This window comes from Fringilla coelebs, assembly GCF_963513975.1.
Source record: "Fringilla coelebs genome assembly, chromosome: 30".
Lineage (NCBI taxonomy): Eukaryota > Metazoa > Chordata > Aves > Passeriformes > Fringillidae > Fringilla > Fringilla coelebs.
The window spans coordinates 1448600-1460423 of NC_140056.1; the positions used below are offsets into that span (position 1 = coordinate 1448600).

At 62.9% G+C, this 11824-nt stretch overlaps 1 protein-coding gene across 3 annotated transcripts; it reads right to left on the reverse strand.

Moving 5' to 3' along the window:
* Positions 1-1377: 1377 nt before the first annotated feature.
* On the reverse strand, positions 1378-11570 carry NACA (nascent polypeptide associated complex subunit alpha). 3 transcript variants are annotated; one of them, XM_084223678.1, is made up of 10 exons: positions 11528-11568; positions 11079-11150; positions 7740-7778; positions 3844-7116; positions 2739-2824; positions 2565-2642; positions 2168-2314; positions 1906-2034; positions 1594-1716; positions 1378-1505 (listed from the first exon to the last, which is right to left on the reverse strand). In XM_084223678.1, the coding sequence occupies exons 2-10, from the start codon at positions 11146-11148 to the stop codon at positions 1491-1493; spliced, it is 3960 nt and encodes a 1319-aa protein (XP_084079804.1). In that variant the 5' UTR covers positions 11149-11150; positions 11528-11568; the 3' UTR covers positions 1378-1490. The 3 variants fall into 3 exon arrangements, with proteins under 3 accessions (XP_084079804.1, XP_084079805.1, XP_084079806.1); XM_084223679.1 differs by lacking the exon at positions 7740-7778; XM_084223680.1 differs by lacking the exons at positions 3844-7116; positions 7740-7778 and having other exon boundaries at positions 11528-11570.
* Positions 11571-11824: the final 254 nt, after the last annotated feature.

Sequence of the window (11824 nt, forward strand, 5' to 3'; positions counted from 1 at the left end):
GGGGGGGGGAGGGGTTCCGGTGGCGGCTCCGGTGGCTCCGGGCGGGCTCGGGGCTCGGCGCGGCCTCGCTCCCACAATGCCCCGCGCAGCGCTCGGCCCGTGGTGACGCAGCAAAATCCCCGCGCGCCGCGCGCGCGCCGCCGCCGCCTCCTCCCTCCCTCCCTCCCGCCGCCGCCGAGCGCGCGTGCGCGGCCGCGCGCGCCCCCGCCCCCGCTGCCCTTCCAGCAGCTTCTGGGCGCGCATGCGCGGTGAGGCACGGTGACCGCGGGGCGGGAAGGGACCCCCGGTACACCCCCCCCCCAACCCACACACACACCGGGACCGCCGGTACACCCCCCCCAATCCCCGCTCCACACACCGGGACCCCCGGTACACCACACACACACCACCACCCCCCGCCCCGGGACCCCCCCACTGTCATTGTCCCGGTGTGCCCCGGAGCACAGCCCGACCCCGCTCTCCCATCAGGGAGTTTTGGGGTAGAAATTCCCCCCTGAGCCTCCTGTCCTCCAGGTGTTTCCAAAGCCTGAGCACCTTTTATTCCTCCTGAAATTCCATCCTGAGCCTCTCCTGGGGGAATTTGGGGCTGTTCCTTCTCCTCCTGCTGTTCCCTGGAGCAGATCCTGACCCCGCTCTCCCATCAGGGAGCTGTGGGGTGGAAATTCCCCCCTGATCCTCCTTCCCTCCATGCTGAGCCCCTTCCCAGCTCCCTCAGGGCTTCTCCAGAACCTTCTCCTGCGGCTCCAGCCCCTCCCCAGCCCCTCGATGTCCCTGTGGCCAGGAGGGGCCCCAGCAATACCAGCACAGGGGGACAGTCCCTGGTCCCTGGTGCCATCCTGAGCACACCTGGGCTCTGTCCAGCACCCCCAGGGCCTTTCCCAACTTCCCAGCCCCTCTCCTCCAACCTGGAATGTTCCATGGGGTTGGTGGTGCTTTGTTGACCCGCTGGCCTCAGCCCATCCTGTCCAGCTGGCTCTGCAGAGCTTCCTGCCCTCCAGCAGAGATCAACATCCCACCCAAACTGGGATCACCCACAAACCATCCTCAATCCCAAATCGTGGATAAAGACATCACACAGGGCTGTCCATGTCCATCCACCCCAAACCACATCCACAGCCTTTCCCCAGCCCTGATCCCCATCCCTGCCTGCTGCAGGGCGGTGAGGAGCCCCCCTGAAGGGAACCCTGAGGGGATGAGGGGTGACCCTGCAGCTGGGCTGGTGTCCAGGCAGGCTCTGGGACAGGAAGGAAAGGAGGGAACGGGCAGGTGCTGTTCCAGCACGGGCTATCAGCACCGGGATCTTCCCGGGAGGAAGGCTCCACCCTGGGGCCACAACTCCCAGGGAAGGGCAGGCAGCAAAGCCCCACAGAGCAGAAATTTCACCAACAATAAGCCACAACTTTATTAACCGATAGAAATAGTACAAATTTTAAATTTAGTTGTATTTTACTCTTCTCTGAAACACCAAAAAAGGCTCCTCCCTCCGGCGGCTACATCGTCAGTTCCTGTGGGGAGAAGGGGAGTCAGGAGGCAGCCCAGAGGCAGCAGCTCCCCCCAGGGACCCCCCAAAAGCTGCTGCCCCCCAGCACTCACCATTATCGCGTTTACAATGTCGTTACTGTTGTTCTTGAGGGCTCGCACGGCCTTCGCCCGCGACACGTTCGCCTGCGACATCACCAGCTCGATGTCTTTCACCTCCACGCCGGTTTCATCAACCTCAAGGAGAAACAGAGCCCAGGATTGGTGCCAGTTCCAGGCTTGGCACGGGCTGGGGCTGGATGGGGAGCCAGGGGGCCAGGCCTGCACTGTCAACACCCCCAGGGCAGGACCCCTTTGAAATGCGGATGAAGGAGAGGAATGTGTGCATTAACCCAAACCCCACAGAGAGGCTGGGGAAGGCCTCACCTCCTCTTCCTCGCTCTCCTCCTGCACCGTGGGGGTCTGTGTGTTTTCCTGGATGTTGGAAACGGGTTCTCCTTGCACTTTGAACTTTTCGGCAGCTGCCAGCTGAGCCTGCTGGGACAGGTCTTCGATCTGCAGCAGGGAAGAGAAGGAGAGGAGCAGTGAGGCCAGTCCTGGGCAGTGCCAGCACATGCCCTGGCAGGAGCCACACAGTGCACAGGTGACAGGAAGGAGCCCTGCCCTGCTGGTGCCAGGGTGGGCTCACCTTGGCCTCGCCAAAGACGATGTAGGTGTCTGACGCCGGGCTCTTGTACACGTCTGGCTTTGTGATGACAAAGAGGATGTTCTTGGATTTCCGGATGGTGACTCTGGTGACTCCTGTCACCTGGCGAAGGCCCAGCTTGGACATTGCCTGAAAAACACCAGGGAAAGGTCAGTGAGGGAAGAAGAGCTCTGGAGCCAGCCCAGATGTGCCAACTCCTCTCTCCAGAGTCCCAGATCCAACATTTGCTGCATGGATACACATGGCAAAGTGCATCTGCTACCACGGAGCAGCACTCCCAGGCTGCCAGCTGGAGGGAACGCTCCAATCCATGACTGGTGAGATCCCCAGCGTGCCTCTGAGCCCTGGGGCCGTTCACCAGGGACAAGTGAAGCCTCACCTTGCGAGCTTTCTTCTCACTCCGGCTCTGTTTTGCTTTGCTGACGGGTTCTTCGTCTATTTCAGCTGCTGCTGCGAGCTGCGGGGAGGAAAAACCAGAGGGATCCGTGACAATGCTGGGGTGACACTGCAGGGACTCTGACCCACCATGGATGGCACGTGCCACCTGCCCTACCTGTGCCTGCTGCGTCGTGGCCTGTGTGGAGTCCTGCTCTTCGAGCTCTGGTACGGATTCATCGCTGTCGGACTCTGTGCCAGACCCTGCAGAGACACACAGCCCTCACTCTTCCCATCTCAGGTAGGTCCAGGGCACGCTGGTTTGCCACCAGCCAGCCCAGTTAGGTGGTGGATGGAGCATTCCCTGCACTCTCAGTGCCATCAGCAGGGTGGCACGAGTGGGTTCTCAGCCTTGCCGTGGTGGGAGCAGGGTGCCAGAGCCCCACAGGTGCCCAGAGGCTCCAGAATGAACCCCAAGGTGGCTCCAGCCTGTGGCAGTGGCTGGGGGAGGAGGTGGGTGGCACTCCCAGGGTGCTGAGGTGGCAGTAGGTTAGTGTGACAGGGCATCTCTTGAGTCCCCTCAAACCCAGAGCTGACACACGGCACCAAGATCGCCCTCACCAAGCCCCCAGGGCTGCTCCACATCCGTGGCTTCACTACAGGGATAATCTGGGATAACCCTGAACCCCCCTCAGGGGACAGCACCTCTGGGTGCCCAGAGGGCCACCACCAGCTGCAGTTGTGACCCACGGCACTGACCACACCAGTTATTGAAGCAGAGCTCAGTGTCCCCAGCCTTGGAGGTCACCTGGAGGTGACCCTGATGGTTCCCATGCAGCCATTACCTGGATTCAGTCCTCTGGGAAGGGCCTCACGGCACACAGGAGCCTTGGCAAACCTCTCTGCAGGTGTCAAGGTGTGCCCTGGGCTCCCAACACTTCAGGCATAGCGTGGGGACATCCCAGTTTGGCACCAACACCGCCAGCCGGACCCGAGGCCACCACGAGGCCACCACGAGGCCACCACGCACAGCAGTGCCAGGCACGTGGCATCTCCTCGGTGTGAAGCCAGCTCAGCTCAGCTCAGCTCATCTCGCAGTGCCCATGCCACAAACAAACCACAAACCACAAACACCACGCCGTGCTCCGTGCCCGAGGACACGCGTTAGTGACCGCGGGCACCGTGCCCAGCCCCGTCCCTCCCCGTGCCCACCGCACACACCGGGCACGCCGTTAGTACCCCGTGGGCAGCCAGTGACACTCCATGCACGTATGGACAAATACCCTTGTCATTCTTGAGGACGGGCTGTGGTGCCAGGACCCCCGTGGGAGGGGACAGCTCCAGCAGCACGGGTGGCTCGGGGGGGAGCAGAGGTGGCAGCTCCTCATCGTCAGCGCCGGGTGCGGCTTTCGAGGGGGGGCGAGCGGCCGGCTTGGCCACCTTGTTATTGGTGGGGGGCTGCTGCTTCTTGGCAGGGGTTGGGGGCTTTGGAGGGGCACCAGAAACACCCGTGGCCGGGGCAGGAGGTGGGCTTGTGGCTGCTGGAGTTGGAGTGGCCTTGGCAGGGCTCTTTGGGGGTGCCTTGGCCTCAGCGGGGCTTTTTGGGGGTGCTTTGGCTGCAGCGGGGGTGGTTGGAAGGGGAGAGGCTTTGACAGGGCTTTTTGGGGGTGCCTTGGCCTCAGCAGGGGTGGCTGCAGGGGGAGTGGCTTTGGCAGGGCTCTTTGGGGGTGCCTTGGCCTCAGCAGGGCTTTTTGAGGGTCCTTTGGCTGCAGCAGGGGCCACTTGAGCTGGGGTGGCTTTGGCAGGGCTCTTTGGGGGTGCCTTGTCCTCAGTGGGGGTGGCTGGAGCTGGGGTGGCTTTGGCAGGGCTCTTTGGGGGTGTTTTGGCCTCAGCAGGGGCTGGGGTGGCTTTGACAGGGCTCTTTGGGGGTGCCTTGGCCTCAGAAGAGGCTGGTGGAGCTGGGGTGGCTTTGGCAGGGCTCTTTGGGGGTGTTTTGGCCTCAGCAGGGGTTGGGGTGGCTTTGGCAGGGCTCTTTGGGGGTGTCTTGTCCTCAGTGGGGGTGGCTGGAGCTGGGGTGGCTTTGGCAGGGCTCTTTGGGGGTGCCTTGTCCTCAGTGGGGGTGGCTGGAGCTGGGGTGGCTTTGGCAGGGCTCTTTGGGGGTGCCTTGGCCTCAGTGGGGGTGGCTGAAGGTGCTGGAGCCACAGGAGCGGATGGGGCAGTGGCAGGGCTGCCCTTGGGAGGTTTTTTGTCTGCTCCAGGGGAAGCCGGAGCTGGGGTGGCTTTGGCAGGGCTCTTTGGGGGTGCCTTGGCCTCAGGAGAGGCTGGGGTGGCTTTGGCAGGACTCTTTGGGGGTGTCTTGGCCTCAGTGGGGGTGGCTGGAGCTGGGGTGGCTTTGGCAGGGCTCTTTGGGGGTGTCTTGGCCTCAGGAGAGGCTGGTGCAGCTGGGGTGGCTTTGGCAGGGCTCTTTGGGGGTGTCTTGGCCTCAGGAGAGGCTGGTGCAGCTGGGGTGGCTTTGGCAGGACTCTTTGGGGGTGTTTTGTCCTCAGTGGGGGTGGCTGGAGCTGGGGTGGCTTTGGCAGGGCTCTTTGGGGGTGTTTTGTCCTCAGTGGGGGTGGCTGGAGCTGGGGTGGCTTTGGCAGGGCTCTTTGGGGGTGTCTTGGCCTCAGTTGGGGTGGTTGGAGCTGGGGTGGCTTTGGCAGGGCTCTTTGGGGGTGCCTTGGCCTCAGTGGGGGTGGCTGGAGCTGGGGTGGCTTTGGCAGGGCTCTTTGGGGGTGTCTTGGCCTCAGTTGGGGTGGTTGGAGCTGGGGTGGCTTTGGCAGGGCTCTTTGGGGGTGTTTTGGCTGCTGGGGGGGCAGCTGGAGCTGGTGGAGCTGCAGGAGCTGGGGCGGCAGGGGATGGGGGAGCAGCAACAGGGCTCTTGGGAGCAGGGGTGGCTGGAGCTGGGCTGGGGGGAGCTGGAGGGGCAGCTGAGGCAGCACCAGAGCCCTTGGCAGCATCTTTGGCTGAGGGAGGGGCAGCTGGAGAGGGTGGAGCTGCCATGGCCGCTGTGACAGGGGCACAGGGGGCACTCACCGGGCTCCCAGGAGCTGCTTTGGCCACTGGAGGGGCAGCTGGGGCCACCATGGCCGGTGGGACAGGGGCAGCAGGAGATGTTTTAACCCCTGGAGGGGTGGCCAGAGGTGCCAGGGGTGGTGTGACAGGGACAGAGGGGGCAGCTGGGGCAGTGACTGGGCTCCCAGGAGCTGCTTTGGCCACTGGAGGGGCAGCTGGGGCCACCATGGCCGGTGGGACAGGGGCAGCAGGAGATGTTTTAACCCCTGGAGGGGTGGCTGGAGCTGCCATGGATGGTGTGACAGGAGGAGAGGGGACAGCAGCTGGACTTGGAGGAGCTGCTTTGGCTGCAGGAGGGGTGGCTGGAGCTGCCATGGCCAGTGTGACAGGGGGACAGCTGGCAGAGGGGACAGCAGGAGCTGCTGCTGGGAACACTGGGCTCGCTGGAGAGCCTGGCACAGAGATGGCAGCTCCCAGTGCAGGTGTGGACAGGACAGGAGCCACTGGAGCTGCCCGAGGGGCCGGGCTCCCAGGAGGGGTCCTGGCCACAGAGGGAGGGACTGGGGGTCCCACAGCTGGGGGGGCCATGGGAGAGGCCTTGGCAGCAGAAGGAGCAACTGGGAGCACTGGTGAGACTGGGGCACCAGGGGCTGGGCCAGCAGCAGGATGCCCAGGGGACATCCCAGCTGGCAGCAGAGGGATAGGGGGTGACAAAGGAGCTTTGGGGGCAGCCAGGAAGACAGGGGGAGAGATGGCACTGACCAGGGCTGGAGCTGGGGCTCGGGGAGAGCCTGGAACAGCAGGAATTCCAGGAGACACAGGGACTGTGGGAAGTGGGGGTGTTCCTGGGCTCTGGGGGGACACTGCCACCGTGGGAGCAGGCAGCAAAGTGGGAGGCACTGGTGGGGGAGATGCCAGAAGGGGACGGGATGGGGGAGGTAGGAGAGGGGCTGGGGCTGCTCCAGAGGCAGGGAGAGGGGCTGGGGCTGCTCCAGAGACAGGGAGAGGGGCTGGGGCTGCTCCAGAGACAGGGAGAGGGGCTGGGGCTGCTCCAGAGACAGGGAGAGGGGCTGGGGCTGCTCCCACCGAGGCTGCAGCAGGAGCAGTTTTCATGGTAGAGGTGAGAGCAGCTGGGAGAGAACTGGGGCTCACTGGGGGGACAAGAGGGGCCCCTGTCACTGCAGCAGAAGCTGCAGCCAGGCCAGTTGATGCTGGAGCTGGGAATCCTGGGGACACTGGGCTAACTGGGACAGGCCCTGGAGATCCTGGGGCTGCAAAACCCACAGGGGCCTGTGGAGCTGGAGGAGGGGCAGTGGTGGCTGGGCCCAGAAGGGCTGGGGCAGGGGGCTGGGGGGGCACAGAGAACACGGGGATGGCTGCAGCTGGGACCACCGGGGGGGACACGGGGCCTGGGGGGCCCGGCAGAGCCGGGGCAGTGCTGGGCAGCTGTGCCTGGGCAGATGGAGATGGAGTCAGAGGTGGGGAATGAGCAGCATGAAGAACAGCTAAAGGAGAGAAACAGAGTGAGCCATGAGAGGAGGGAGGGAGAGAAGGAGACACAGGGAGGGGGCATGCAGCCAGCCCTGGCATTCCTCTGGCCTCTGGCCCAGCAGGCACTGCCAGGGTCAGCACGGACCAGGACGTTCATCCCCTTCTAGAACACAGATTTTCCTGAGAGCTCTGAAAGGCAGGAGGCACTCCCCGAACCACCAGGAAGCCCCAGCAGGCCAGGGCTGCAGGGATCCAGCTCTGCCCTACCCAAGGGGCTGTCACAACCCCTGTGGAGCCCCAGTAGTCTGTCAGGACACCCAGGGCTGCTCATGAGCCTGGGGTCACCCCCTGGGCTGCAGGGGGAACAAAGACCCACCCAAGAAGAGGAAGAGAAAGTAAAATATAACCCCAAAAATTATATAAACAAATAAAATATAAAAATATAATTCCACTGACATGTGGAGTGCCCTGGGAGCTCTCTCCCTCCAGCCAGGGGCAGATGCCCCTGAGGGCACAATGACATGGGGGTGGTGGGGCCAGGCCCCCCAGTGCCCTGGAAGCTGTTAGGGTTAATGGAATGCAACCCCCAGGATGGCACAGGCTGGTTAATGCGGCACACCAGGGGTTACAGGAGTACCTGGAGCAGGGATGGGAGCAGGAACGGGGGCAGCTGGAGCTGAACAGGGAGAACAACAGTTTATTAAGGCAAGTCCCACAGAGCAGGAGCAGCTTCCAGCTCCCCAGCCAGGTCCAAGAGAGCCTGCAGAGAGCCTGGCCATTCCCAACAGCAGCTGGTGAGCCAAGGGCACTGCCCAGGCCACAGGCCATGCCAGGGCTGAGCTCCAGCTCCTGGGAGCCTGGAGAGAGCCCTGACATTCCCAATGAAACTCCCAATGCCAACCAGCAATCGAGGGGCACCGTTTAGGGAAGAGGCCATGCCAGGGCTGAGCTTCCAGCTCCTGAGCCAGAGCTGAGCCTGAAGAGAGCCTGGGAACACATTCCCAATGCCAACCAGCAATCGAGGGGCACCGTTTAGGGAAGAGGCCATGAGAGAGTTCATCTTCCAGCTCCTGAGAGCCTGGAGAGAGCCCTGACATTCCCAATGCCAATCAGCACTCGAGGGGCACTGTTTAGGGAAGAGGGCATGAGAGGGTTCAGCTCCCAGCTCCTGAGAGCCTGGAGAGAGCCCTGACATTCCCAACGTCATTCCCAGCAGCCACTGGAGATCCCAGGGAGGGCAGAGCCCAGGAGAGCCGGGCAGGGCAGTGCTGGTCCAACCAGTAGAACCAGCCCAGGCACGGCGCCGCCCTCGGGAGCTGCAGAGCCCAGAGCCAGCCCCGTGCCATGGATCCTGTCCCTCCCAGGGGCTGTGTCCCTGTCCCACCCTGGGATCAGCCCAGAGCCAGCCCCATTCCATGGATCCTGTCCCTCCCAGGAGTTGTGTCCCTGTCCCACCCTGGGATCAGTTGTGTCCTGGTCTCTGTGTCACCCAGGGCAGTGACAGAGCCCAGATCCAGCCCTGTGCCATGGATCCTGTCCCTCCCAGGGGCTGTGTCCCTGTCCCACCCTGGGATCAGCCCAGAGCCAGCCCTGTGCCATGGATCCTGTCCCTTCCAGGGGCTGTGTCCCTGTCCCACCCTGGGATCAGTTGTGTCCTGGTCTCTGTGTCACCCAGGGCAGTGACAGAGCCCAGATCCAGCCCTGTGCCATGGATCCTGTCCCTCCCAGGGGCTGTGTCCCTGTCCCACCCTGGGATCAGGGTCAGTCATCTCCTGGTCTCGCTGCCACCCAGTGCAGTGACAGCTGCAGGGAATGCCACCCCTGTCCTGCCCCAGGAATGGGGTCCTGAAAGGTGCTGAAAATGCCCCATTTTACCCCAAACCAGGGCACTGTGGGAAGGATGGGCAGGCCTGGAGCTGGACAGCAGTGCCAGGACATTCCTGCTCCAAGGAACGTCCTGGTGCCTCCCAAAGGAGCAGCAAGTGCTGCCAAGGGCACAGAACAGGCCATGCACAACCACCCTCTCCAGAACAATCTTTTATCCCTGCCTGCTCTCCCTGTTCCTTCTGAGCACATTCCTGATGAACACAATCATTCCTGCTTCTCCCCCACTGCCCCACCTTTCCTTGGTTCCTTCTCAAACATCCCCAGCCAAAGGATTCCCCAAAACCAGGGGATTTCTGCCCAGAATTCCTCTGGATCAGCGTGCACCAGTCCCACACCTCCAGAGTTTTTCCAAGGAAAAAGATGAAAATCCAAGGAGCTGCCTGAGGAATCCCACGAGCAGCAGAATTTTGGGAGCTGTCAGTTGAGAGGGACAGGGGAGCCATTCCAGGGAGGGGGCCCCAAAGAGGAATTCCAGCCATGCCAGGAGGGATAAGGAGCTCAGCAGCTCCTGGGAATCACTGCTGCAGCTGTCACAGCAACAGCCATCACTCAGCTCCCTCCTTGTGTCCCCTCTCTGCCACCAGCCCTCCCACAACGGGACAGACCCCAAATCCTATGAGAGACCCCCAAATCCAACAAGACAGACATCCAAAATTCAATGAAAGAACCCCAAACTTAACAGGGCAGACCCCCCAAATCCAACGGGGCAGACCCCTAAATCCAAAGGGACAGACACACAAAATTCAGTGAGAAACCCCCAAATCCAACAGGACAAACCCCCAAATCTGACAGGACAGATCCCCAAAATTGAATGAAAGACCCCCAAATCCAGAGGGACAGCTCCCCAAAATTCAGTGAAAGACCCCAAATCCAGAGGGATAGACCCCCAAAATTTAATGAAAGACCCCAAATCCAGTGAGACCCCCAAATTTCAGTGAGAGACCCCCAAATCTAGTGGGGAAGACCCTCAAATCCAATAGGATGGGCCTGCAAATCCAATGGGACAGGCCCCCCAATCCAGAGGGACAGAATCCCCAAATCCAACAGGACTGGACCCCCAAATCCCATGGGACAGAATCCCCAAATCCAGTGGGACAGGATCCCTAAATCCAATGGGACAGGATCCCCAAATCCAGTGGGACTGAATCCCCAAATCCCATAGGACAGGCCTCCAAACCCAACAGGACAGGTCCCCAAATTCAGTAGGATAGGAGCCCCAAATCCAACGGCACATGCCCCCAAATCCAGTGGGACAAGACTCCAAGTCCAACAAGAGAGGACCCCAAATCCCATGGGAGAGAATCCCCAAATCCCACGGGACAGGATCCCTAAATCCAATGGGATAGGATCCCCAAATCCAATGGGACAGGATCCCCAAATCCAATGGGACAGGATCCCAAATCCAGTGGGACAGGATCCCTAAATTCAATGGGACAGAATCCCCAAATCCAACACGACAGGATCCCAAATCCCACGGGACAGGATCCCCAAATCCCATGGGACAGGATCCCTAAATACAATGGGACAGAATCCCTAAATCCCATGGGACAGGATCCCTAAATCCAATGGGACAGGATCCCTAAATCCAATGGGACAGGATCCTAAATCCAACGGGACAGGATCCCAAATCCCACGGGACAGGATCCCCAAATCCAATGGGACAGGATCCCTAAATCCAATGGGACAGGATCCTAAATCCAACGGGACAGGATCCCAAATCCCACGGGACACGTCCCCAAATCCAACACCTCGGCCTGGCCACGGCCGCCGCCCTCCTCTCCCACCCAAACGGAGCTCGGAGCCTTCCCTGTCCCCGGTCCCGGGACTTTGGGACACGCGGAGTCCCCGCTCCGCTCCCGTTCCCCGCCTGCTCCGGCCGGCAAACCACAGGACCGGCCCGGTTTGTTTTGGCCACAGCGAGACCACGGAACGGACACGCCAAAACCCCCGCGGGGGACGTGACAAGGCTCAAACCGGGCTCACACAGCCCCCGCCGCCACCGGGTCCCGGCCCAGCCTCCCCGGGACGCTGCAGCTCCCCGCCCGGTGAGGGGATCCCGGGAATCACCCCCGACACCCCCCGGCCTCACCTGTCTCCGCCTGCGGCTGCGGCAGCTCCTGCTCCGTGGCCGGGACGGTTTCTGTGGCTTCGCCGGGCATTTCTACGGGAAGGGACAAACCGACAGGCCCGGGCTCGCCGGGGCTCCGGTACAGCCCGGGGGCCACCACCGGTAACTCGTCCTTCCCACCCCGCTCGGACACCGTGCGCCTCCCTTTACCGGGAAAATCTGCCGAGACAGCTCGGCCGCACGGCACAGGCAGAGCCGGATCCCGATCCCGGTCCCGGGCCTAGGCCGCTTCCTCCCCCCCTTCCCCGCCGGTGCGCGGGGCCGCCCCCTCTGCCCTGCCCGGCGCGCCCACGACCCCATCGATGGCCTCAACCGGCTCCTCCCGGCCACCCGCTCATCCCGCTAGCGGCGAGCGGCGCCCTGAGCGGCGGATGCCGGTGGATGGCGGCGGATGGCAGCGCGGGACTCACTGTGCGGGGAGCGGGGCCCAAGATGGCGGCGGAAAGAGACCGAGAGGGCAGCGCGACTTCCGGGAGCGCGGGACTTCCGGGGCAGGGGGAGAGCTCCGGCAGCACCGCTCCGGCCGCGTCCCCACGGCCGCGCTCCGGCGTTCCGGGCTCTGTTCGGGCCCCCCCGTGGGTACGGGGAGATCCCGGGGGGGGGAGGGGAGCACCGGGAGGGGGGAGGGGAGACCCGGGAAGGGCGAGGGGAGCCCCAGGAGGGGGATCCAGGTGGGATGAGGGGGTCCAGGCGGGGCTAGGGGGTCA

Coding starts and splice junctions, on each gene's coding strand:
- NACA (XM_084223678.1), bottom strand. CDS start 11,148: ATGCCCGGCGAAGCCACAGAAACCGTCCCGGCCACGGAGCAGGAGCTG. Junction 2,825..3,843: donor CGTCCTCAAGAATGACAAGG/GTATTTGTCCAT, acceptor GTGTCTCTGCAG/GGTCTGGCACAGAGTCCGAC. Junction 2,035..2,167: donor TCGTCTTTGGCGAGGCCAAG/GTGAGCCCACCC, acceptor TCCCTGCTGCAG/ATCGAAGACCTGTCCCAGCA.